General features: G+C 49.3%; 2 protein-coding genes across 7 annotated transcripts; both read left to right on the top strand.

The window, feature by feature from the left end:
* The first annotated feature begins 119 nt into the window (after window positions 1-119).
* On the top strand, window positions 120-14,149 carry palm1b (paralemmin 1b). 2 transcript variants are annotated; one of them, XR_006955794.1, is made up of 7 exons: window positions 120-607; window positions 7,000-7,042; window positions 7,347-7,427; window positions 10,792-10,907; window positions 11,019-11,089; window positions 11,478-13,917; window positions 14,017-14,149. XR_006955794.1 is itself a non-coding variant. In XM_047017185.1 (6 exons), the coding sequence occupies exons 2-6, from the start codon at window positions 7,001-7,003 to the stop codon at window positions 11,870-11,872; spliced, it is 705 nt and encodes a 234-aa protein (XP_046873141.1). In that variant the 5' UTR covers window positions 120-607; window position 7,000; the 3' UTR covers window positions 11,873-14,149. The 2 variants fall into 2 exon arrangements, 1 of the variants encoding a protein (XP_046873141.1); XM_047017185.1 differs by having other exon boundaries at window positions 11,478-14,149.
* Window positions 14,150-16,089: 1,940 nt separating this feature from the next.
* On the top strand, window positions 16,090-26,973 carry LOC124465413 (polypyrimidine tract-binding protein 1-like). 5 transcript variants are annotated; one of them, XM_047017183.1, is made up of 11 exons: window positions 16,090-16,146; window positions 17,586-17,639; window positions 18,125-18,155; window positions 21,735-21,795; window positions 21,915-22,087; window positions 22,481-22,627; window positions 23,034-23,213; window positions 23,954-24,064; window positions 24,708-24,885; window positions 25,155-25,226; window positions 25,525-26,973. In XM_047017183.1, exons 1-11 carry the CDS (start codon window positions 16,139-16,141, stop codon window positions 25,704-25,706), a joined length of 1,197 nt encoding a protein of 398 aa, XP_046873139.1. In that variant the 5' UTR covers window positions 16,090-16,138; the 3' UTR covers window positions 25,707-26,973. The 5 variants fall into 5 exon arrangements, with proteins under 5 accessions (XP_046873139.1, XP_046873135.1, XP_046873137.1 ...); XM_047017179.1 differs by having other exon boundaries at window positions 25,146-25,226; XM_047017181.1 differs by having other exon boundaries at window positions 16,091-16,146; window positions 18,128-18,155; window positions 25,146-25,226.
* Window positions 26,974-27,020: the final 47 nt, after the last annotated feature.

The following is a 27,020-nucleotide window of genomic DNA, read 5'->3' as shown; positions in this document are numbered from 1 at the left end:
CACGTCATACGTTTTAGCAGAGGCCCACAATATGTGGGAGGAAGCATATCTGTCAACGCTAGCGGGGCCCCCTTTTTCTTCTATAGGAAGGCGTAGCCTATCCCTTTCCCTCTCTCTCCATTCCTCTCTCTCTCCTACACTCACCCTAACACACACGCATTATAAGTCTACTATAGCGGTGCAATAGTGAGCCAGAGGTCGTCCTTTCGCATTTCAAACTGTAGGCCATTGGGGCGAGACCTCAGAGCGCATCGCGGCAATCAGACCCAAACCGCGGCGATTTAACCAATCCAAGCAAAGTACGCGCTTTGCCGGACGCACATTCACGCCAATGGTCCTCTGACGGGTCGAGCGCACGAGCTCCCCGCAATCCGCGTTATCGGCAGCTCAGTAGCCAAGGAACGGGGTGGCAGCCAGGAGAGGAGTAGAGAAGTGGAGGACAGAGAAGAGGAGGGAAGGTGGCTGAGCTTACTGAGGACCGACGACGAGAATAAACAAACACGCCACATTATAGGGTAGTCTGCGAGGACAGAGCATACAAACCGTGAACTGCTGATATTCTGAGTGGAAAGAACTGACGCCCGAGGTGACAACGATCTTCGACTGAGTAAGTACTGTTTTAAATGAACTCGTAGTCAATGTATGTAGAGCTGCAGCAGGGTACTCGAGCTGATTTCATAAAACTGTCTAGTGTTGACATAGAAATGAAGCTGTATGGAAAAAAAGGTTCAAGCAAGCCTCCCCCGGCGCTGCGGAGGGATGGAGAGGAGATGACTCGGGCCCGGGCGAAGCCATCGAGATAATGAAGCCTTTCCCGTGCGACAGTCAAATGAAGTGACTACATTGTGAACCTGTTGTTTACAATAACATTGCATGAAACCCGCTATAATGGCGACGCATCTTTTTTTAATTTGGGGGGGAAAACATGTTTATTACCTCGTGATACCAAAATCACCCAAACAGATGTTTTTATTCATTTTAAATGGTGGCAATAGCTCGTAATGTGATAAGAATGATTCAGCGTTGATTGTGCTATTTGTTGGCCGTCCCCGTGCAGGTTATTCAGGTAGGCAAACGCTATTCTGTCAAGTGGACAGGTGCAACACCGCGACATGTTTACGCAAACACAGGGTTGATCCATCATGTATATTGATCTGTTCGCCAGGCGAGTGTTTAGGGGTGAAGGGCTGTCTGGGTTTTTGCTTCGGCGGGCATTACCAGTGGCGCCACAAACCAGACATAGCCAGAGAAGAGATGCTGGCGGTGTGTTTTGCTTTTTCTTTTTTTTCCCCCGTTTGAATGCGATTGAGTGCGAGAGGATTTCAATGCTGTGTTGTGGTGTGCGGGGTTCGTTTCAACATGGCGCGCTTGAGCTGATAACCATGGATATTACACACTCTTGTCTGGAATTTTCACTCTAGACTGCTCTTGCTGCAGCATTTTAGTAGTCTGGGTTCAGTAGTCCAGGGAGAATACATTTATTCAGCTTTATTCGGCACAAAAACTCGCAGTCGCTTCTCACGCATCTTCCCACACCTTCGTAAATCAAGGCCAAGACCCCCAACGTCTCAGATTTTTCTTTCAATCTTTGTAACAATAACGATATTTTGCAAACTTGCGGAAGCCTATTTGTTTGGTCTTTATTCTCGAAGGTCTCCATTGTATGTTCACTGAGTTCCTGTGAGTCTCATGGGTGTCCAGGGAAGGGAAGAGACGAAGGACAACATCTTTGTTGACTTGGCCCAGGTTTGCCGACCAACAATAGGAGACGTGCATCTGAGCACACCGCACCCAACTTTTTGATGGATTTCATGGAGACCCAGACAGACAGAGACATCAAAGTAGATCCATCCTAAGACAAGAAGATTCGGAACTGGTCGGTTGCTTAAAAAAAAAAAAGCATTTAAGAAACGTCAATAACAAATCATTCTATTCTGACTTTCAGATTATGTCTGGGACATGAATATCAACTGGAATATTTGATAGATCCATCTAGCCTGTATATCCACCACAGAACAGCTATTGCTGAGCCGGCATATAATTGACATTATCTACACATTAACACTTTTAATCTTTAGACATGTTTACTGATTGGTTTGATGGCCTGTCTAGACTCTATATGCATCCGGTGTTGAAGTCCCAGTTCCCCAGCCCCCGGGCTGTAGGGTGAGGGTCGGGCTGTGCACTGGGCAGGGGGTTGGGACCGCCAGGCGAGGCTGGGGATCTATATCCGGCCTCCAGATATGGGTAGTGTCAGACAGACAGAAGAGATAACTCTGGTGTGACCAGCCATCGTCAGACACCCTCACTGGGGATGAGTAGAGGGCTGCTGTGGCTCTCTCTCTCTTGCTCACACAATTCCTCTTTCTCGATCTCTCTCACACTCAATTTCTCCCCCTTCTTCCTCCCTACCTCCATCCCTCACCTCGTTATCCTTCTCTCTAACCACATCCCTCCCTCTCTCTTCCCCCTCCTTTCTCTATCTCTTTCCCTCTCTCCCACTCTCTCCCCCTACCCTCTCTCTACCACAGATGAAGGACATACTAGAGTGTAGCTCTTCCATGTAGTGACACTTATTATAATGATCATTGTTATTAAAAAATAATACATCTATCAAGGCATGATGATGGTTGGTTAGTATAGGGCTTAGGCAATCATACAGATGGGGGAATGTGGTAGAGAGGGAAAAGCAGAGAGATAGAGAGAGAGAAGGAAGAAAAGGGAGAGTTAACTTCATTTCTGCACACAAATCGACAGCTGGCTGCCATGACCCAGGTCTCTGTCTCCACGGAAACGGTTCATGTTATAACCTTCTTCTACTATCTCTCTCTCTCTTTCATCCTTCTCATGTCTTTCCTCTAATTCTCTTCCTCCTCACTGTAATTCACTTTCTCTCCCTTCCCTTTGCTTTTCTCTTACTCCCCTTTCTTTCCTCTCTCACACTATATAAGACAGACAGAAAGAAAGAACGGATTTGCGTGTTTTTTCCCCAGTCAATTTTCTGTTGTTTTCTGATAAACTGTCATTTTTAGCCTCTAAATCCTTTTAATCTCAGATGACAACACAAAGACCAGAGCTCATACACACACATACACACGGATACACACACGCTCACCACGCTCACCACACATACTCATATGATAGTCAGCAGTTGGGTGGTAGATGGATCATATCTAAAGCACTATTGATAACTAGTTAAAGAGGACTCAATCTCTCTATGTGTTCATTGTGAAACCAACCTAACCCAGAACCCAGTCCCCAGGCTAGAATGCCACACACACTCACATATTGTCTCTCTCTCTCTCTCTCTCTCTCTCTCTCTCTCTCTCTCTCTCTCTCTCTCTCTCTCTCTCTCACCATCTTTCTATCTATCTCTTTCACACACACATTCTTGTTATCTCCTACACACATATGCAGAAGTACTGTATCAAAGGATAGTTACCGATACCAGGGATTAGGACTGTTGTTATAACATCAGCATCTGATTATGCAATTCATAGTATGAGGGAATACCAGGAATACCAACTGGGCCTAATTAAGTTCTTGTAGCATGTGTAATAGAGACTGTAAAGCCAGGTTAAAGTGTTGAGCTACATTTCCTGTTCCTCTGACCAGAAAGAGAACGAGAAAGAGCGTCTGTTTTCTGAGAAACAGCAGTGGTAATGCGTAAACTGCTACCAGGTTATTAACACTGCCCATGCTAATGCTGTTAGCATGCTAAATCTATTAACCCTGCCCAACCTAATGCTATTAGCAGGCTAATGCCATTATCCCTACCCATGCTAATGCTCTTAGCATGCTAATGCTGTTAGCATGTGTGCACAATGGAAAGCCTGGAGACAGAAGGTTCTGTTCGGGGGACTGTTTCCTCTCTGCTGACACATCACTCTGCTTCTTGTTCAAGCTGACGTCCTTCATTGATTGAACAAAACACGCACACACACACACACACGCACACGCACACACACACACACCTGTTTGAGTTTGTTCTTTGTCAGAATTGAATGTCCTTCCCTGATGGTCCTGCAGACTCTTTCTAGCTCTGTCAGGAAAGTCACACATGTACACACACACGAGACACGAATCATGACGGTGAGCTCACTCAAACATGTGACATAAGTGATGGACGTGTGTGTGATGTCACACGCACACACACACCATTCCCAGGCCCCTCCCAGTGCCCTCCTCATGTCTCTCAATGGGATTCCTCTTCGGTTTCCCTGGATTTGTGTCCCGCTCGACGCAGTGTGTTTCGGAGTGTTTCGCTTCCCTTTCTCTCCAGTGTGTTGGGGTGTTTCGGAGTGTTTTGCTTCCCTTTCTCTCCAGTGTGTTGGGGTGTTGCGGAGTGTTTCGCTTCCCTTTCTCTCCTGTGTGTTGGGGTGTTTCGGAGTGTTTCGCTTCCCTTTCTCTCCAGTGTAAGGGGTGTAATGGAGTATTATGCATCCCTCTCTGGTTGGTCTCATATCTGGGTTTCCTCTCCAGGAGTCTCAAGCTTCCACTTCACAACCTCTTTGGGTTTGTTTTGGCCCAAGATTGTTTAGCATGGCAGACTTACTATCACTTCTAGCCAGATACAGCTGTGTGTGTGTTTAAGGGAGGGAGTTTTTGAGAGAAAAGAGTGAGGTAGTGTGAGGGGTTTGCTAGTGAGAGAGAATGTCAGTGTGAGAGAGATAGACAGAGAATGTGTGTGTGTGTGTTTGAGAAAAAGAGAGAGAATGTGGTTGCCTGTGTGTGTGAGAGAGGGCATTTTTTGGAGTGAAAGACAACGTGTGTGTGTGTGTGTGTGGATGTGTGTGCTTGAACGAGTGACAGAGAAAGATAATGTGTGTGTGAGTGGTATGTAGAGATAGAGACCATGAGTGCGTGGTCACAGGAGGAAAGAGTATTATTGTCCCTCTGACCTCCTGGCCCCAAGGAAGGAACAGGAGGAAGTTGAGAGGAGGAGGAGGGGAGAGGAGGAGAGAGGATGGGAAAGGAGGGGAGAGGGGAGAGGAGAGAGAAGGAAAGAGACGGAAGGGAGACGAGGAGAGGAGGGAGGAGGAGAGAGCACGGCAGAGGAGGGGGGAGACACTCCAGATGTGTGTAGTAGAAGGATACGGCACTGGCTTCCTCTTCCCTTGCGTTCAAGTGCACAGGCTGGTCATTAGGTTCATGATAGATGGTCGGTCCTCAGTCAGAGGTGTGCGCCGCCAGCAGTGTGTGTTAACAAGGCCTCCCGCAGTGTGTGTGTGCTGGTATCCGATGTCCGTATGCTGTTGTCTCCTAATCCAGGGTATTGGGTGTCTGTTTGACATAATCCCAGATTAGCAGTCTTCAGACCTGGTCTAATCTGACGATGTGTCACCCCTAGACACGAGTCTTAAGCCTGCACATGCCTCACTGAGAACACATCCAGAATCACAGATTAATCATCACAGTTCGAAAACGACTGTTCTAGAATCACGGATCAATAATCACCGTTCTAGAATCCTAGATGAACCATCACAGTTCTCAAAATACAGATCTAAAATCCTAGATTGACGACCACAGTTCTAGACCTAGAGTTCTAGAATCTGGTCCCCACATCCATGTCCTGGTTATAGCTGGTGGGGTTTGATAAATGTGTGACATGTCAGGTAGACGCGAATGTGTGCAGGGTTCAGGGGCTCCAGAGAGATAGGCAGGTAGGTGGTGTATTCCATCCCCAGGGCGCTTGACTGCACTGGTTGAGTGGAGGCCATTAGGAAGACAGGAAGCACGTTTAAGGCTATGTACTCAACACAAGCGACTAATGTCTTACTGGAAATGCTGCTCCAGCAATATGTCTGTCTGCCTGTTTTCTTGTCTGTCTGCCTGTCAAATCGCTAGTTTTTTTGCCTGCATGCTAGTCTGTCTGCCTGCCTGCTCTCTCTAACTTGTCTGTCTGTGTGCCCTGTATGGCTGTCCTCCATTGATCTGATCAGCCCAGACGTTATCTAAGCCGAGCTCTGCTCTAGTCTGACTTCTGCTGTTGAGTGTCTAGGGGGTCTAGTGTGGTTAGGGTTAGTGACAGCTGGAGGTCTTGTGAGGTTAGGGTTAGTCTATAGCGCTGGGGTCTGGTGAGGGTAGGGTTAGTCTATATAGCTGGGGGTCTGGTGAGGTTAGGGTTAGTCTATAGAGCTGGGGTCTGGTGAGGGTAGGGTTAGTCTATAGAGCTGGGGGTCTGGTGAGAGGAGCGTTAGTCTATAGATTTGGGGGTCTGATGAGGGTAAGGTTAGTCTATAGAGCTGGGGTCTGGTGAGGGTAGGGTTAGTCTATAGAGCTGGGGGTCTGGTGAGAGGAGGGTTAGTCTATAGAGCTGGGGTCTGGTGAGGGTAAGGTTAGTCTATAGAGCTGGGGGTCTGGTGAGGGTAAGGTTAGTCTATAGAGCTGGGGTCTGGTGAGGGTAAGGTTAGTCTATAGAGCTGGGGTCTGGTGAGGGTAGGGTTAGTCTTTAGTGCTGGGGGTCTAGCGCAATGAGATGAAGAAAGGGAGTGAGAAGGGAAGAGAAGAGGGGAAGATCAGATGATGTTCTGTGAGGGCTCTCTATCCATGTGATGCTAATGTGGTTGGGTGTTTTGGGTGTGTGTGCCAATATGAGTGTAAAATAGTTTTACTGTAGCACTCCATATGTCATTGCCAGGGCAACATGCTCGAAGACTCTGGACCACTAAACAAACAGGCAGAGGATACAAACAACAACAAAATAATGTCACGTTTTTCTCAAGCTTTGAAACACAAGGTGTTGTTGCCATGCACCCAGCCAGTTGCCATAGCAGCCAACGATTCCAGGCTCTCTCTATGATTCACGCTCTGACAGGTTGAGGGAAAGGGGCGTGGCTACTGGGAATCTGTTGAAAATCAACTCAGGCATATTCTCTCTCTGGCTCTTTCTCTCTCTCTTTGTGTCTCTCTCTCTTTCTCTCTGGTTCTCTCTCTCTCTTTGTGTGTGTTTCTCTCTCTGAATCCCTGTGCATCTTTCCCTTTCTCTCCTTCTGTCAGAATGGCTGAGGTGTCACAGGAGGAGAAACTTCAGGCAATCGCTGTAAGTCTAGTACCTCACACACACACACTCACACACACACATAATCAATATAATGCTAGCAGGTTTTAGAAACAACATCATCATTCCATCCTGTTCAACGGTCAGCCCTCTGCTGAAATGGCTCTCAGGCCTCTTAGACCTTTTAGACCCCATATCCTACACCATTAGTTCCCACATAAAGAACACACACACAAGCAGCACACGCAACATACTCCTCACTAACTTTATAATCAGAGCCGTGTGTGTGTGTGTGTGTGTGTGTGTGTGTGTGTGTGTGTGTGTGTGTGTGTGTGTGTGTGTGCAGGAGAAGAGGAAGAAGCAGACAGAGATTGAGAACAAGAGGAGGCAGCTGGATGATGACCGAAGGCAGCTCCAGCATCTCAAGGTAAACAATACACACACATACACACACACACACACACACACACTAGCACCAAAATAGAGATTTGGGTGCACGCAAGGTCGTAAGTGCACTCCACTGACTCTCATAGAATCCCTTCATCCAAGGCAGCTCGATTGTCTGAGGCTGAAATAGTCTTCGGAAGCCCTGTACAGTCCTGTGATCCACACTCGGGAGCCAGCTCTGATACAAGGCGTGTGTATTATATGTGTGTACTGAATGTGTGTGTCGTGTGTTTGGCGTGCATGGGTGCGTCATGTGTTTTGTGTGTGTGTGGACATATCGAGTGTGTGAGGCAGCTCTTGGTCTGGCTCTTATCTGCTGGCCATACAGAACATTCCGTTACCGTGGAGATAGGGAGTATTTCCATCTCTGTGGTTGTATCAGAGCAGAGGTGACAGAGAGGTGATGGCAAACACAGACATCCAACAGTTCGCTTGTTGGATGTCTGTGGCTGCGCTTATCCATGCGTATGCGTGTGTATTTGTTTGTAAACTGTATTGTATATATGGGTGTGTGTGGATGTGTGTGTTTGTGTGTATACTATACAGTGTATACTGTATGTGTGTTTGTGTGTGTATACTGTGCAGTATATATTTTATGTGTGTGTATGAGTACACTGTACAGTATATACTGTATGTGTGTGTGTACGTGTGTGTGTGTGTTTGTGTGTGTGAAATGTTTGATTGTACTGTGTAAGCCAGTCAGAGTGGGGTGCGGTGTGTGTGGGAGCTGTTTCCTGTTTAGTGGGAGTGGGTCACAAATGTGTTTCCTCTGGCTAAGCCTTCTCTGCATTGTCACAGGATTCTGTATTCTTCAGACCAGAGGAACACGCACAGGCACACACATGAACACATGCAAATACACACTCTCATGCATACTTGTGTGAAAAGCCGAATCCTGATTTTGATGTTTAAGGATTTCGGTAAAACCTTTTATAGGTTTATGTAAGTATACAGGTTTGGATAAGTGTGTAGGTTTATATAACTATGCACACCCCAACGGTGAACAACTATACACACTCCCACACACACATACACACACACACACCTACACACACACATGTGTGAAGGTGAAGCTGTAAACACTGAAATGCCAGGTCTGTTGTTAATTAGCAAATTGGCATATGTGATGATGCAAACACTGGCCTTAAGCTACAACCCAGTGTGATGCCTACAAATGGAGCCTGGCCTACCTCTAAAACCATGACGGTGTGTGACAAAATGGGAGTCAGGTGGCTGAGCGGTTAGGGAATCGGGCTAGTAATCAGAAGGTCGCTGGTTCGATTCCTGGCCATGCCAAATGACGTTGTGTCCTTGGGCAAGGCACTTCACCCTACTTGCTTCGGGGGGAATGTCCCTGTACTTACTGTAAGTCATTTAGCGTCTGCTAAATGACTCAATGTAACTCGAACATCCTGACTAACCATGACTAACTCTAACACCATGACTAACTAACACCCTGACTAACCATCACTAACTCTAACACCCTGACTAATTCTAGCACCTTGATTAACCATAACCCTAACACCATGACTAACCCCAACACACTTACTAACCCCAACACTTGGACCACCCTAACCCCAGGTGGAACACAAACTGACCCTTTCCCCAGAAAGAAAAGATCCACTAGAATTGTTTTCCTGTTTCTGAACTACAGTCAGATTTGTAATGCTTTATTTCAAAGCATGACAAGCAAAGTTTGTATCTCTGTGTGTGAGAGAGAGTGGAACAGAGAGAAAGAGAGATAGCCAGAGCAACAAAGAGCAGCGAGAGAGAGATTATGGCCAGGGCCATTGTATGCAGAGTTAGCAGGTTTCACTCCAGAGAACAATGTGGCAGACGCGAGCTATGGAGCTCTGCTGCTTTGGCTGCTGTTTTCTGCTGTATGTGTGTGTGTGTGTGTGTGTGTGTGTGTATGTGCGCGCGTGTGTGTGTGTGTTTCTATGTGTGTGTTTGTGTGCATCTGTGAATATGGTATGGGTGTGTCTGAGGTGTGTGTGAGGATATCCAGTGACGTCAGGCAGCCGGCCTGCATGTGGGAGTGGAGGAGGGAGGGAGGGATGGATGGAGTGAGAGAAAGGGAGGTAGAATGAGAATGGGAGAGAGAGAGAGAAAGAGAGGGAGCACGAGAGGGGTAGGGAGAGAGGGAGAAAGAAAGGGGGGGGAGGGTTAGGGTTGGGTCTGATACTCCAGAGACAGATAAAGAGCTGGAGTATGTAGCTGGAGTGTAGGATTACAGCCATAGAGCAGAAATAGAGCGAAATCAATGTTAGTGAGCGCGCAGGGTAAAGACCAGTAAAAGCTTCCGTCGAGGCGGGCAGGGGAACGACCGAACAGACAGGTGAGACAGAAAAGGACATGCCGATGGACAGACAAAAGACGGAATGATATCATGAAGGGATGGAGGGGAGGTGGGGGGAGAGGAAGGGGAGGGAAGGGTGGGGTGAGGGGGGCGAAACAGGGAGTTTTGCTTTGGAAATTCTTGTTGCATCACTGGAGAGGAATCCACATAAAGCTGGCTACCAGAGCTGCAGTCAGTCCGTGGGTCCTCATACAGAGTCTGGCTGAGCCACAGGGACACTCAGGGAGAATGAAAACGAGGGTCTTTTTCACTCTGAAACGTCTCATTGGCACACCGTGAAAATTCATCGGGCGAGATAGAAGAGAGAATGTGAGCACTGGAGAGTAAGAAAGATGGAGACAGGTCGACGGGACTGGAGAAAGATGGCGAGAAGGAGAGGGCGGAAGAGAGAGATTGGAGAAGATGGGAGCAGTCAAGGGGAAGGGAGAAGACAGGATTAAGACAGGAAGGAGAGGGAGAAAGGGGAAAGACAGAAGGAGCAGTTTAGTCGAGGCGGTAGGGAGAAATGAGGAAATGGGAAGAGAAATGGGAAGAGTGAACATATTTAGACAGGGTGGGAGAGAGAGAGGGAGAAACGGAGGGGAAGAGAGAAGGAGAGGTCTAGACAGGGTAGAAGAGAGGACGAGGTCTCTAGGTCTGCCAGGTGGTGGATCTCTGAGGAGGGGCAGTTCCCTAACACGGCCCCTGGTCCAGTTGGCAGCAGAACCTGGAGCTGGTCTGTCAGAGAGAGGACAGATGGGAGGTGGACGGGCGGTGACTATGACCTGTAGTGACCACAAGGGGCAGTGTGTGCTTGACAAATACTCTTAACTGTCCTTTTGATGTTCCTGCTATGATACTCTGGTACACATACACACAGGTACACACATATATATTATATATATATATATTATATATATTATATATATATATATTACATATATAAATACACACAGGGGAACAAATACACACACATCCTCAGTCCTTGCTGTGTGTGTGTGTTCAGTCTAAATCCCTGCGGGAGCGCTGGTTGCTGGACGGCGCGCCAGAGGAGGAGGAGACACAAAGGCGTCTCCACGACGACGAAGTGAAGACCAAACTGCTGGAGCAGAACATCACCAGGTCAGGATGCAGCTGGGGAATCGAACCCGGGTCATCATCATCTCCACAGACACCTTATCTCATGCTACCCCTGTGTGTGTGTGTGTGTGTGTGTGTGTGTGTGCGCGTCAGGCTGGAGCAGGAAATCGAGGACCTGGAGACAGGCGTGGCAGATGATGGGGGCGTGGCCAAAGAGAATGGAGGTGACACTAAAAGCATCTACATGGATCACATGGTCTCGTATCCCTCTCCTCCTCCTATACCTCTTTTTTCACTGTCTCTCTGCCTCTCTCCCTCAGTCCCCCTATTTCTCTTTCTCTGTTTCTCGCATTTTTGTCTACCCCTCCCTGCTCCTCCTTCCTCCAACATTCTTTCTCCCCTCTCTCTCTCTCTCTCTCTCTCTCTCTCTCTCTCTCTCTCTCTCTCTCTCTCTCTCTCTCTCTCTCTCTCTCTCTCTCTCTCCTTTCTGTCTCTCTTTTTCTCTAAATATCAGTGTCTCTCTCCTAAACTTACTCCCTTTCTATCTCTCTCAACCCCCCCCCCCCTCCCCTCCATCTAATTCCCTGTGCTGTGCCACTGCGCCCCCTGCAGGTGAGAATGGCGTGGTGCAAGGCAGCAAGGTGGCGGGCCAGACCCCCAGGAGGGAGGTGACGGGCATGGAGGCTAAGCTGGTGGGGCCCAGCCCGGACCAGGCCAGCGCCGAGAACCCCGTCACCCTGGTCTTCATGGGCTACAAGACGGTGGAGGAGGAGCAGGAGAGCCGCGCCGCTCTGGGCACGGAGGGCGTGGACGGAGACGTCAAGGCTGAGTTTGTGGTCATCGAAGACGGGGAGGGGAAGACGGGGGGGGAGGCGGGAGCCACGGGGGAGGCGGGGCCCCCCAACGGCAGCATGGCAGAGAAAGGGGAGGCCAATGGAGGCGGGGAGGAAGGAGAGAAGAAGGAGGATGAGAAGAAACAGCCCTGCAAGTGTTGCACGGTTATGTGATAGTGTGTGTGTGTGTGTGTGTGTGTGTGTGTGTGTGTGTGGAGTGGAGTGTCTGTGCGTGCAATTGCGTGTGTGTACGTGTGTGCTTGGGCATGAGTGTTCCTGCGTGGGTGGGCTTGAAGGGTGTGTGTGTGTGCGTGTGTGTGTGTGTGTGCATATGCATGTGTGTGGAAGAGAGTGTGTTCTCACAGGACTGGAAAAAAAACTACAGTTCAACACCAGAGAAAACTACAGCCAAGATGGCAGCCGCTGAAGCCAACTGGACATCTGCAGCCACCCTAACAAACATGAAGACTCAACACTCTCAAGTATTCTCCTTTCTCTGATATGTATTTTACTTTTTATTTCTATTGATATTTTTCTATTTTTCTGTCTTGACATTTATAATGTATTCAGTATGTATATCTTTATTATTGAACTGTATGTAATTTTGTTGTTATTGTTGAATAGAACATGTGACAGCTCTCTAGGTTGTACTGTTACATCTGGGGAGATCTGGAAACTTCTAATCTATGTCATTTAGTCACTACAAAGAAATATGAAGGACACAGGCGCATATGTATATTCCTCTGTGTATCTAACTATTTATCAATCTATTTCATAATACGATAATGTCTCCAAGATATGATTTTGAATAGTATTTTAATATATTGATATCAAATTATGTTTTTTACAGTGTGTATTTATTTGTTTTGGGTTTTATTTTGAATCATCTCCAACCACTATCTGCATGAAAGCTTGTATGCGCTACCATATTCAGTTAAAATCACGAGGATTAAAAAAAAGAAGTGCTGTCTAAACTCCTGTCCTCACCTATAGTTGTCATAAGCCTTTACACAGTGATATGATTAACTGTTGACGGTTGTCACAAATACGAAGCTGACCCAGAGGCTCGTCACAATGACACTTCATTACAACATAACATGTACCTGTAACCCTGTGCTTGGGTCCTGTTCATTAGAGAGAACCCCACTGCATCACTGGTCACTGCAAGTCAACTCATCCCTGCAATGCTTCTTAACGCTTAGCAGTTTGGTGGCGTCAGCAATAATGTCAATGTTGCGTCTAAAGAGGACCACTGCATGAACAGGTCGGACAGGTCCATTCACCATCACGTTTCCCTTGTTTTGTCATGAATGTAATCTCGGGTTTAACTGGGACGTCGCGGAGGGTGGAGCTGGCCCCCCCCCCTGCATCTTTCATTTCCATGCGAATCCAACAAACCCAGTCCCAGACAGTCCTCATGACTCACTGCTGGTTCCTGCTGACCAACCAGGGAGGTCGTCTAGCTTTGACACCCTGTTTGTCCCTCTGGTGTTCTAGATTTCGAGGCTGTGGCTGCAGACCACGCTAGCCAGCCAGCCAGTCAGCCAGTCTGTAAAACAGTCAGTCAGTAAGACAGTCAGTCGGTCAGTAAGACAGGCCGACTGTCCCTCCACATCCCCATGGTGGACCGTGTGCGGACCCAGAGGAAACAGAACCCCCCCCCCCCCCCCCCCCGAGGTTGGTGCTAATTCTCGCTCTCCGCTCGTTGTCTCGCTCCTCCGGCTCGAGGGACTTTCTATGACCGAGTTGTTGTCGTTCTTCTCATGGACTCTACTGTCGCTCTACTGCCCTGGGGTTAACACCAGAGAAAAATTGCCTTTGTGTCGAAACGAGCGGGAGACCTCCACACAGCCGTGTGTTTCCGGTGTACAGTTCCAACCTTCGTGTGACTGACTTGTTCCCTGTCATGGTTTCTATTTGGCCCCCTGCATTAGAAGGGGCAGCATTGTATTTGATGTGATTACTACATCTGTGTATTGTCGGTGCCTTTTGTCAGGTTCAATTGGTTGGGCTAGTGAGCCCCGGGTTTCCCAGCTCTGGGCCCGCCCCACCGTCACCCCTCCTCAAACCCAAACACTAGGATCCACGCCAGATGGCGGACGACGTGAAACTCAGGCATACGCCCTACTGCCCGCGAGGATTTCCTGTATGCCCTGTAGAATGAGCAGTAAATGGGTGGGGGACAGCATTGGAAAGAGAGGAGGCTTGGTCCATTGACGGTATGCCCACGACTTCATACCAAACGACACCCCTTACTCACCTCCGGTTGTTAGTTACGTCCACACATTCATCCCAGGGTCTTGTGTCTCTCACTCCAGAGTTTACTGGCCAAGCAGTTGGGGGTGTCACTGGTCCCGGAGCTGAGAAGCCCTGTGTCAGACCAACGGCCTGTTCATCTATTCTGTGGTCGTCCAAATGTTTAATCTCTAATAAAATTACTGTTTGTTTTCAGCTCTGCATAAGCTGTTGTCTTATTTGATGAAATAATGCTGAGAAGACAGAGATAGCAGCCATCCCAGGCAGTGCTAAATGGTGAGAGTGGTTTAACGTCCTGTGCCTCGTAAGGGGTTAAAAGCATTACTGTGGGGCTAATGGAGCCACTCTGTGTCTGGGGTCTCCTTGGGAGAGCTGCAGGGGAGCGCACACCCTTCTATAGTACTAGAAGGACATAACGAGAGAGACAGTATGCAGAGCAAGACTGAAACACACACACCAAGTTGCTATATTTTTTTTTTTACGATGCAAACTATGTAAGCCTAAATAGACTTACATTATGTTTATAGCTTATCCCGTTTATGTTTAATAAGGCTTGCTGGTGCTTAGAAGGATGAGTGACAAATCCAATGGCAGACAACAGTTTGATTACGCATGTTGAACAGTGTTGAATCTTGTTTGTCCATGGCTTAATAAAAAGTCAGTAGGCTATCCCACCATGACTATTAGAGAGTTAGTCCATCAGCACAAATTACGCAAAATGCCTAATCAAGCAGAGTTCTATAAACTGAGTTGATCCCCCTCCCCCCCCCCCCCCCCCCCCCCCCCCCCCCCCTTGTGCATGGTGCACTGGTACGCACCACCTACCGGACTTAAGTGAGAAAGAGAGATAAACTAACAGAAATAAGAAAATAGAAGGCATGCATGAGGAGAAGGGGGATTGAGCGATGGCGTTTCCAGAAACAGAATGTCTCTCCTCTCCTGCGGAAGTCAACATGGTGAAAATGAGTTGATTTACGCCCCAGTCTGCCGGCGGAATCTCTACGTCTTTGAGTTGGGGTTGATCAAGGGTCACGCACATTGGTCAACACACACACAAAGCTTTTAGGTTTCGGACATGCACATTAAATGTTTTTCATGGATAAGTTGCACAATAGACGTAGGTTTCATTATACATGGGGATATGTGTCCACCCACTTTTTATTGAGGAAAGTATTGTAACGCTGGGGGGGTGGGGGGGTTGGTTTACACAAGTTCGAGTGTTATTGGTCAATTGTGGGAGATGTCTAGCCTGAAAGGTTGAAAGGGGAAGGTTAATGTGCGGGGCTTTTAGGACCTGACCGGTTAAGCAGACAGGTTTTTTGGTGCTGGACGGGTCTCACCAACCTGGTTTATTGTTTTGGCGGACATCTCACCCCGGGGTGGCTGTTGTGTTCGCACGAGAAAAATATCTGGGCTCATGAGCTATCAAACTGACAACGTGGTCTCTGCCTCTTATATCCTGAGTCCAGTCTGTTTCCCCCGCCGCATCCTCAGACATACATTTAATACATTCATACATTCATACATCAAAAAGCTGTCCATTCACATTTGAAAACAAACCTATGCCCCTCAGTAGCACACGTGTCCAATAGACATAAAAACTTCAACTATTTCTATGGCTACTGACTATGCTTGTTAAAATCAAATAAATGTGGAAAATACTTTTTTTTTTAGCAGACTGGAGGTTTACTTAACAGTAAAATACTGCCACCTGCTGGCAAATTAGGTGTACTTTATCCAAAAAATGCGGTAGGAATTCTGAGCAAAATAAACAAATAGCTTGTAGCTGCAGTAGTAACACTGCACTTGGATCATTGAATGCCATGCGAGTCCCAAACTTAAAATACGTTCTCACTGAAACTCTTTAAACGGATTAAACAAGTGTTGGTAAATAAAGAGACATTTCCTAGTGAACAAGCAGTTCCAAGTTTCGCTTGGAGTACTTTCAGTCTCACCCCCTTTTCAGTCGCTTTCTATTGAAGTTCCTGCTAAACTGATGTGCGTATTACCCAATACAATCCACTAAAAGGTGTCAAGGCCCGCCTTTTTGGTTCTCTTGGACGTAGGTGGACCAATCAGCGTCCGCCTCCGTGTGTTTGCAGCCATTTTGTACGTCCTGAGAAAGCCAAGCAAAACTGGCGCTCTGGTACCTTCCTTCCCCAGACCTGCAGATTGTATTGTGCAATGGACGGGTAAGTGAGAAAGAGCCAGTCTTAAGATAACAAAGACAGCAATTTTCGACTTTAGATCAAAGCAATATGCATGCAAGCATTCGGTCATTTATATCAGTGTGTGGTTTATGTTTAAAAAAAAATGGAGATGAAGAATGTAGAGTTGGAGCTCTAACTGTTTCGATGGATTCAACAGTTGGTGGAAGGGTTCTTGTTTTCACGGGGTCGGAGTATTCCCTGGATCGTGGTCACAACTACTTTGTGGTTGTCTTGTGAGGGTTTCAAATGTGTTTTCTCGATTCACTCGCTGATCCCCGTTTATTTTATTAAATGATAATTAGTTAGAGGAACGAATGTGAAGTTTGTTGTATACGTTTCACCCCTTTCCGATGAGTTCGCTTGTGTAGCTAGGGTGTGCTAGCAAGGATGTCGTTAGTGCTACTACTAGCTAGCATCCAACGAAAGTTAATGTCTTGCGGGTTCTTCCACGTCGTGAAAAGCTCCCAAGTTTTTTAACCAGTTGATGTACTTCAGTGACTTAACTGTTAGTTTACTTGTTATGATATTGGGCACGATCAATGTAACCGATCAGGCCATATTTATAGATTAATTAAAGAAATTTGTGGATCAGGGGGAACTATTAACTATCTTCAGTGGTACCCCGCGGTCGCCTCGGTCAAGTCGCGTTGTACGCATGTATCTCAAAAACTTCTTATCGTTTGATCAATGAGATTCTATGACAATTTTAGTAAGTTGAAAATATGTACGAATGTGTTAGTTGTATAGCAATGTCTGTTTAAAGTTAACACCGTCCACCCAACAATGAGTAGATCTGCGGAGCTTTTTAGGATGTGGAGAGATGCGTAGCCACACGACACTGAGATCAAGTCCAAGTGACTCCCATCCAGGAAATAGACCGATCCACAACGCGTGAATTACTCTTCTAAAATATTCACGTCAATTCAGTTCACTTCAGTTTTTGACTAAAATCGACACGTAAAAGCCACAGAAATTTTTTTTATCGCATGGGGGCTTTGTAAAGATCGCGCACATAAACCGGAGTAAACTTTTTTGAGTTTCAATCTCACAAAGGAGAATTTGCTGGATCGCCGTCTCATTTCCGCATTCTGGCCCCCGAGTGTTTGGCGAAGGGCTGGAGATCACTGTTCTCTGCTAATTTAACCTACGAAACCATGACTGGGTGAACGAGTTGTTAATGGTCACACATAGCCTTTTTAAAGCTAGTTGGGTAACACACTTTAAAGCTAGTTGGGTAACACACTTTATTTTACAAAAGTGAAAATCAACCAGCCAGGTCGGTCTGTTACGCCCACACCTGTTGGTTTGCTTGCTGTTTTTTTCAATGCAGATTAAAAAGGGACGCAACTCAATTATTTAGGCGGGTGTTGTGTTGAGCCGATCGTGTTTCTCACTATTTTGACTTCCATGTCTCCCTGCAGCCGACTAGACACTGATCTGTACCCTCTGGGAGCCGGTTACGTCACTGAGATTGAGTAAGTTTTCCTTTCTTTGTTTTTATGGAACACCGCAGCAAAATAATACATATGGCCATGTTCGAAACTCTGTTCTGTTGAGATACTGTTCAAAGTCATTCAGATGCTCCTTGGTGTCTGGCCATGTTTGCCCAGGCTCCTCTTGAGGTGTTCTCTAGCCTGGTCATGTCCCCCAACTAGGGAGTCCTAAACAAGGAAATGAGTGTAGGAGAGATTGATAGTGCTGTTTTAACAGTGCTTACTTCCCGTCTGAACGGTAGTGTTTTTTTGTATGTGTAGCTTCCTGGTTGCTCGGGGTTGATGGCCAAGCATGTTCAGCTCAGTCAGATAAAGTCTCAAGTCAGTCAAACCTGTTTGAACGGTTTGTCTGTACCTACTTGAAGTCCTGTCTCTTGGTTTTGGAAGTGCATAGAAAGCATGAACTGGTGTACGTTCTCCTGATGTCGCACGTGAAATAATAATGAACCGTCTCTCTTTTTTCACAGCAGCGTTCATGACATATCAGTTGGCACCAAGGTAAGCAGTCATTTATTTATTGTGCGTCCTAAATGTAATGCATGCGGGAGTCCACAATAGGCCAGCTAGTATAAACGGACTATTGCACGCAGAAAAACAGGAATGGACCTCAAGTCAACATTTTCGCGAAGGGACTTGCTCTAAAAAGAAGTCTTCTTTTGTGCGAAGGGAGGCACGGGGGTTTGATGTGGCGTTCTGCCCCGTGGGCGCACGCTCCCCCGGTCGAGGTGTATTAAAGGGAGTCAGATGGCTGAGCGGTGAGGGAGTCGGGCTAGTAATTAGAAGGTTGCCGGATCAATTCCCCGCCGTGCCACATGATGTTGTGTCCTTGGGCAAGGCACTTCCCCCTACTTGCCTCGAGGGGGGTGTCACTGTACTTACTGTAAGTCGCTCTGGATAAGAGCGTCTGCTAAATGACTAAATGTAAATGTGTATGATAGCCACCGGCAGGGATGTTAAACCGGGCGCTGGGGACGGGGAAACATGTCTGCGTCTGTCTGGCGTTCCGGGCGAACCCTTCCCGGCCAAGTGTGGGAACGAGCGCTCACTCAACACGTGTCTGGATCCACACTGTGCACTCTGCCAAAGGGCTCTGTCCAGACACGACAAGATTACTTTTGGGGGGTTTTATGGAGTTTTTATGGATGAATAATTCCATTTGGCGTCTGGAAATGAGGGCCCTGTGGCCGGCTAGACGTTGGTTGTGTAATACAACTTCCTGTTGTTGACGGTTCCTGTTCACTTTTATGACCCGTCGAGTCAAATCACACTGAAAGGGACTGTGATCACACAGCGTTACTGTTTTCAACATGAACGCAGTATCCTATTCCATTGAGACGCATCACTAATTGTATATAGAGATATTCCTTCTATTAGGCTCAGTGCATCATCTTAAGTTAATGAACAAAAGTAGTTTGTGTGTGCGAGCACGCTATAGCCATGTCACTAAACAGGCTTTCGGGCTGTAACCCAACACTCCGCGTCATCCTCCCGGTCAAAGGTCTCTGTTCTCTAATGTAAACACACGCCCAGAGGAATAACACGCCCCCCCCCCCTGCCTATCAATACACTGCAACAGTCGAGCGCTTCACCCAGAACCCAAACGGCGGCATTCTCTTTCTGACCGTGGTTATCTTCAGAGCGGAGCTAGCGATCATGTAGGTCACCCCCGCGATGCAGGGGAGGCCGGCCTGAGACGAGCGCTCTCTTCATTTGGCCCCCTCCCGCTTTTCCAGCTTTCGGCTGTTGCTCCTCGCTAAGCGAGAGGTTTTGCCCGTGATGCGTCGGGGGTCTGGAGTTCCGCAGCTCTGCCTCACTGGAATCTGTAATTATTCCGTCTGGGCGGAGTGTCTGGAATGCCGCGGTCACATTCCAGACCTCCCCCCCCCCACCGATCCGCCCCACCAGTCTCCCCCCCCCCCCCCCCCCCCCTCCCCCTTTAGCTACGGCTGTGCGACCCAGCAGAACATGTCTCTACCTGCAAACTCCCCAGGCTTCTTTTGACCAGAGAGCTGGGCCGGAGGATACATTAAACCTCTCCTTTTCCCCCGTTCCAGTGGAGCTCTTCGAACCCCAGTGAGGTGATTAACTCAAATACGGCCCTGTGGGCAATACCTCAGCCCCTACAGTATCAAGTACCAGGATAGAAGAGATCAATGGTTTTCGATGAAAGGAAGGTGTTTGTTAGTCCCGGGGCGGGGGAGCAGCCATTGTGTGTCCCGTGGTTCCTTTAGGATCCGGAGCTATTGCGCGTCCTGCCGGCTCTCTGTTCAAACAAAGGATCCGGGGGGGAGTGAGTACTTGTAAGACAGGTTTATAGGGCCGGGCCTGTTCTGGTTGTCATGTCTTTTAACGATGGCATCTCTCTCTCGCGCTCACTGCTCCCCCCCCCCACCACCACCACCACCCCACCCCTCTCTCCCCAGGTTTAGTCATCAGCACTGGCTCAAAGTCTTCCTTTCCGCCTCAAACCCCACCATTTTCAAACCACAACTGCTTGTCGTGCTTTGCTCTGCCCCCCCCCCCCCCCCCCCCCCCCCCTCCTCTCTCTGCCCTGGCCGGGCCCCTGTGGTAGATATAATTAGAACCAGGAAGTGAGGGGGATGGTGGAGTGCTGATGTGGAACAATGGCCCGCAGTCTTTGGGAGGAAACAGGCCCAAGAGTCCAGACGATAGACCGGCCCCAAAAGCTTCCACTTAAGGACGCAGGCTCGCGTCCAGATGACGGACACACCGAGAGAGCAGCTGCTAGTCTTATGGTCCCCCGTCTTCATCGGCACTTTAGAAAATGACCACGCTCACCAGGAGCTTTGCGAGGGCTCGGGTGAGGGGGAGAATAGACCCAGAACCTGGACGAGCTCTCCTGGCTCTGCAGCCCAAGATTGCAGTGTTGGTTATTGGCCAAGCCGCCGAATTGTTTTCCTATAGACTTTGTTAAGCTGGCTGCCTCTCTTGAGGCAGAAATCTGGACTCCAATAGAGGTTTTATATAGACCTACCGCTGTTACAGTCAATGTTGTGTCCCCATGGCAACGCTGTGTTATCCTCCCCGCACATGCCTGTTTCCCCCCCCCTCCGGCGCCAGAGCACCTCACAGTACAATAGAGTCGGGGCAGCAACAGGCGTTCTCACCTGGAGCCGCTAGACCGCGTGGAGTGGGAATGGCCAGCCGGGGCTGCACCCCCGCTCGGCCTCGAGCCAGCGGAAGGTTCCAGAGTCCCGGCGGAGGGTCTCCATATGGCCCCCGCGTGCGCTCGCGCCTCTCCCGGGTAACAATGGGCCCCCAGTCTCGGGGCAAACAGGACCTCCATTGTGGGAGGCGGTCGAGGGCTTCCGCGGCAGAGCTTCAGTCCTTGTGACTGCTTCCCCCCCCCCCCCCCCCCCCCCCCCACTCCTGCAGACAGACTGCTGCACTCCCAGCAGCTCTATAAACCCTGCTGCTGCCCACTGGAGGGAGGGGGGGGGGGGGTAAGAAGAGATATCTGACTCACGAAGAGCTGACTTGTCTTCTGTCACGCCCTCCCTCGTCACGTTCTTTCCCCTCCTCCCCCGTATCTCTCGTTCTGGTTTTTGTTTTCCTCTCTCGCCCCCCCCCCCCCCCCCCCACCCCCCCCCCCCACTCCTCCCACCCAAAGGCTAGGGCAGAATCACCTGGCTCTCTATCACAGGACAGGGCTGTTGCTTTGGGCCGGCCTCGCGGCTCCCCGCGTTCCGCCATCCTGCCGACTGGGCCCGGCCCACACGTGATAGGCTGACGGGGGACACCTGCCTCGTGAGAGGCCCCCGTGACCAGGGGAGGGAGTCGGGCCTGTGTCTTGAGTGGGCCTTCGTGAAAACCCGGCAGCCAGCTGGAGCAGGCTGGAGCTGTGGGCATTGTCCTGCACTCTACACCCACCTGCTGTTCCAGGGGCTCTGTGTGTGTCCTACATCTTCCCTGTGTGTGTGTGTGTGTGTGTGTGTGTGTGTAATAGAACCCCCCTGTGCTTGTTATACAAGCCCTGTGCAATTGGAGAACCATGTCCCCCTCCTGGCCCACTGTTTTAATCATGAGTCACCTCGACGGTGTTTTCTCTCTCTGCAGAGGGGATCCGACGAGCTGTTTTCTTCCTGCATATCCAACGGGCCCTATATCATGAGCTCAGGTATGCCATGGGTCAATTGTGTGTGCGTGTGTGTGTGTGTGTGACGGAGAAAGACGGTGAGAAATGTGACCTTCCGTGCAGCCGTTATTGACTGCCTTTTCCCCCTCCTTCTCCCCCAGCCAATGGCAACGACAGCAAAAAGTTCAAAGGGGACACCCGGAGCCCCGGGGTCCCGTCGCGCGTCATCCACGTGCGCAAGCTGCCCAACGACATCAACGAGGCCGAGGTCATCAGCCTGGGCCTGCCCTTCGGCAAGGTCACCAACCTGCTGATGCTGAAGGGGAAGAACCAGGTAGGCGGCACGTCTGCTGTAGAGTGATGGAGGGAGATACAAGCAGGTAGACAGGTCTCCCTGGGCTGTAGAGTGATGGAGATACAAGCAGGTAGAAAGGTTTCCCTGGGCTGTAGAGTGATGGAGGGAGGTACAAGCAGGTCGATGGGTCTCCCTGGGCTGTAGGGTGATGGAGGGAGATACAAGCAGGTAGGCGGGTCTCCCTGGGCTGTAGGGTGATGGAGAGAGATAAGCGCAAGATGTTAGAGACAGAAAGAGCAGGGTTCTGCTATTAGGAAGTGAATATGCAGCTTTCATGACATTTTAACGGAAGGTAATCAAGGGTCTTTTGCTGAGTTTGTTGCAGTACTGACGCGTGTGTGTGTGTGTGTGTGTGTGTGTGTGTGTGTGAAGGCCTTCCTGGAGCTGAACAGCGAGGAGTGTGCCCAGACCATGGTTAGTTACTATTCATCAGTGACTCCAGTCATCAGGAACCACCCTGTCTACATGCAGTACTCCACACACAAGGAGCTGAAGACCGACAACTCCCCCAACCAAGTGGTATGTTCTCTCACACAAACACACACACACACACAGAACATCCACAGCCAAGACCGTCCGTGTCTGACGCACCAGACCACCTCCACATCAAACGGATACATGACACTGAATACCCCTACATCGCCCCCCTACATCGCACACGATACCCAAGACGACCACCATCAAACACACGTCATACCCCATATCACTGGTCAGACGCAGCTTCTGCTGGTGGTGAACTCTCAGCTGTGGGACCCCTGCTGAAGTCTCAGGGCAGGCCGGACGCAGCGCTGCTTAAACAAGCTCCGTGACTTCATACGGGTGGACTGTTCCCAGAGAGCTGCAGGCCGGATCATTCTGGAAAAGGGCTAAAGTCGCTTTGGAATGATGTTATGCTCAGGTTTTTGTGTGTGTTTGTCTGTCCCAGCGGGCCCAGGCGGCGCTGCAGGCGGTCAACGCGGTGCAGAGCGGGGGCATGGGGGGGATGCCCATGCCGGGGGAAGGGGCGGCCATGGGGGGGATAGGGGCCATGGGCTCCCAGAGCCCCGTGCTGAGGGTCATCGTGGAGAACCTCTTCTACCCCGTCACCCTGGACGTGCTGCATCAGGTACACGCACACACACACCCCCCCGTCACTGAGTGTCTCTCACGCACACACCGTCCCTCAGTCTGACACAAGTACTCACACACTGTCCCTCGGTCTGACACACACACACACTGTCCCTGTCACACACACTGTCCCTGTCACTCACACACACACACACTGTCCCTGTCACACACACACACACTGTCCCTCAGTCTGTCACTCACACACACACACACTGTCCCTGTCACACACACACACACTGTCCCTCAGTCTGTCACTCACACACACACACACTGTCCCTGTCACACACACACACACTGTCCCTGAGTCTGACACACACACACACACACTGTCCCTGTCACACACACACACACCGTCCCTCAGTCTGTCACTCACACACACACACACTGTCCCTGTCACACACACACACACCGTCCCTCAGTCTGTCACTCACACACACACACACCGTCCCTCAGTCTGTCACTCACACACACACACACCGTCCCTCAGTCTGTCACTCACACACACACACACTGTCCCTGTCACACACACACACACTGTCCCTGAGTCTGACACACACACACACACACTGTCATTCAGTCTGTCACGCTTATGGACTGTCGCTCTGTCACGCTCTCTCTCACTCTCTTTTTGTCTGTCTCTTTCACCATGTCACTCAGTGTCTACTTCATTCACACACCAACACTGTAACAATTGTTCTTCGTCTCTCACGGCCACGCCAACGTTTTCTTCACCTCCAGATCTTCTCCAAGTTTGGCACCGTTCTGAAGATCATCACCTTCACCAAGAACAACCAGTTCCAGGCCCTGGTCCAGTACGCTGATGGCATGACTGCACAGCACTCCAAACTGGTATGAACGTTAACTGAGACACTGTCTAAACATACCTACTGCCCTCTGCTCGAAGGGGAAAGTTCTCCCACAAAATAAATCTTTCTCCTTTCGCCTGTCGTGCGGTTTCTCTAGCTAGCTTGTTTTGGTGTGAGATTCTGAGTTTGGGAGCTGTCGTGGGGAAGCCTTCTCTAGAATAAAAAACTTGATGGACCTATGGTGCACAAAGCACCCAAAGATGCATGTGATCAACTGAACTGCAATGCCTCCATCGTGATCACTCAAGAGAATCCACCAGACCTGGTTGGGACCAGTTTATGTAGGAACTATTTTCTGTCCACTGAACTGTGACCCGCCAGCCGTATGACCACGGTCTGGTTCATGAGGAGAGTTACGCTTCTCTCCTGTGCCGTGATACGGTTGGTGGGTGCAGTTCGGCAAGAGGGAAAATGTGTTTTGGATTTGAGGCGAACGGTCCCTTTAACTCGCACTCAAATGAACGCGTACACACTAGTAAAGACATGTACACACACGCACCCACTAACTGTCACACCCACTCCTCACTCTCACTATATAACTCCACACACACACACTATATAACTCCACACACACATTCACAATATAACTTAAGTACTAAATGTGCCTGCCTTGTGTGTGTGTTCAGTCTCTGGACGGCCAGAACATCTACAACGCGTGCTGCACCCTGAGGATCAGCTTCTCCAAGCTCACCAGCCTCAACGTGCGCTACAACAACGACAAGAGCCGGGACTACACCAGACCAGACCTGCCCACAGGAGACACCCAGCCCTCCATAGACCACCAGGCCATGGCTGCCGCCTTCGGTACCACACACACACACACTGGCTCCCAAACGCACACACACACACTGGCTCCCAAACGTGTACACACACTCGCACGCACACCTGCTCTCACACACATTGCCCACAGTGGAAAGCCTGTTGATGTTGATAAGTTCTTTTCTTTCTCCTTTTTGAATCTGTCTCCCTCCACCCGTCTCCCTCCTCCCATCTTCCCTGTTCCTTCATGTTCTCCTCCCCGTCTCTCTCTCCTGGGCGCGCTCCTCCCTCCCATCTTTTCCCAGGTGCTCCAGGTATTATCTCAGCCTCTCCCTATGGAGGAGCCCATTTCCCTCCAGCCTTCGCCATCCAGCAGGCAGCAGCAGGTCAGTCCCCGCCCCCATCTCGCATCAGCCCCGCCCCCCATCTCACATTGGCCCCAACCCCTTCTCACACCAGCCTGCCCCCATCTCACATTGGCCACGCCCCCATCTCACATTGGCCCCGCCCCCTTCTCACACCAGCCCGCCCCCATTCCCACCCTTCCCCACCCCCTAGTGATACAACTATTTATATCGCATAATTTATTTGTATTTGAATCTGAATGAATGTGTTTTAGCTAAGTCTATGCATTTTTTGTAGATGTGCTCTAGAATGTATTGTGATTCTCTGTGTGTGTGTCAGGTCTGTCCATGCCTGGGATGCCCGGAGCCCTGGCCCAGCTGGGCGTCGGCCACGGGGGCGTGGCGGCTGCCGCAGCGGCTGCCAGTCGCCTCGGCCTATCAGGGCTGGGCGCTGGGGGCCACAGCGTCCTATTGGTCAGCAACCTGAACCCAGAGGTCAGTATCGCGACTGCGCCGACGTGACTCGGTCACACAGGACGACAGTGTAGTCCCACACTGTAACCCCCACAGCCTCATCCACTTCCTGTGTAGAGGCCAGTATGGCCTCCTGGTCCCCTCCTGTCTCCCCCCCCCCCCCCCCCCCCCTCCCTCTCTCTCTCTCAGCTCTAGGCCGTGTGACGGAGGTAGAGACCGAGCAAAGCCAGAGTCCTCCTCCTGTGTGTCCTCTGTTCAAACTGAGGGCCCCTCTAGACCTGCCCCCCCCCCCCCCCCTCCCTCTCTCTCAGATCTCCTCGTGTTTGACCGAGCCTGCTGCATTTTCCTCACTGCCACTTCGTTCACTGTGAATTTTTACCCAGAAAAAAAAAAAAAAAAAAAACGTTTTTGTTTTAAATCCAGAAACTAACTTCTTTTTATCTACCATTTTCATATCTTCATTTTTGTCCCATTTTAGTTCAATCATTCTTGAGTTGCTGGAGAGACAATATTACTTTTCTTAGTCAACTTACTGCTTAGTTTACAGTGTTATTATTGTAGTCATCATTTACATATATATATTTTTTTATTAAGCTGAATATTCTATTTTATCATGTAAATGTAATTTATGGAACTCATTACACTTGATGTACGGGATGATTTTAATTGTTTTACGGTGGGGTGGGGAGGTGGGTTTTAATGAGTTTAAAACTACGAACTAGTTGAAGCATTCGAGTACAACTTAAGTTAAGGGAATGTCTAAATCCAAAGTACATATTGTCTCTGCCTTTTCTGTTATTTCATTGTTAATCTTCTCTTTTCTGTTTCTCTTAGCGTTCCCATAGTGACAGTGCATTTTAATTTAGCCAGTTCTACTGTCTGAAGCACTACATTTCTTTGTGTATACTGACCTTGTTTTTTTACTTCCTTTTTTCTTTTTCTCTCTCCTTCTCTCCCTCTCTCTCTCTCTCCTCTCTCCCCCCCCTCTCCTCTTTCTCCTGCTCTTCCCCCCTCTCTCTCTTTTTTTGTTTTTAATCCCCTCACCTGGACTCTTGCCAACTGACTGCACGCCCCATGACCAATTGTACTCCTCCCTTCCCTCCATTCCTTCTCTCTCCATCCCTCTTTCTACTCCCCCCCCCCCCCCCCCTCCTACCACCCCCACCCATTGACCCCGATTGTGGACACGCCCTTCAAAACGACAATGTCAAAACACGACCAATCACAACACATTTGGCCCACCCCACCTCTCTCTCTCTCTCTCTCTCTGTTCTCATTCATCCAATCCTTTTTCTACCTCCTCCTTTTCTCTCTCACTCTCTTTGTCTCTCTCTCACTCTGTCTGTCTCTTTATATTTCCCT

The sequence above is a fragment of the Hypomesus transpacificus genome, unplaced genomic scaffold, assembly GCF_021917145.1.
Source record: "Hypomesus transpacificus isolate Combined female unplaced genomic scaffold, fHypTra1 scaffold_491, whole genome shotgun sequence".
NCBI classification, from domain to species: domain Eukaryota; kingdom Metazoa; phylum Chordata; class Actinopteri; order Osmeriformes; family Osmeridae; genus Hypomesus; species Hypomesus transpacificus.
This window is presented reverse-complemented; position numbering and strand designations above follow the sequence as displayed.

Excerpts from the sequence above, each read along its gene's own strand:
- palm1b (XM_047017185.1), top strand. The coding sequence starts at position 7,001 with ATGGCTGAGGTGTCACAGGAGGAGAAACTTCAGGCAATCGCT. Across the intron at positions 7,428-10,791 it reads GGCAGCTCCAGCATCTCAAG|TCTAAATCCCTGCGGGAGCG; the intron begins GTAAACAATACA and ends GTGTGTGTTCAG. Across the intron at positions 11,090-11,477 it reads CGTGGCCAAAGAGAATGGAG|GTGAGAATGGCGTGGTGCAA; the intron begins GTGACACTAAAA and ends CGCCCCCTGCAG.
- LOC124465413 (XM_047017179.1), top strand. Across the intron at positions 17,640-18,124 it reads GGTTACGTCACTGAGATTGA|CAGCGTTCATGACATATCAG; the intron begins GTAAGTTTTCCT and ends CTTTTTTCACAG. Across the intron at positions 23,214-23,953 it reads CCCTGGACGTGCTGCATCAG|ATCTTCTCCAAGTTTGGCAC; the intron begins GTACACGCACAC and ends CTTCACCTCCAG.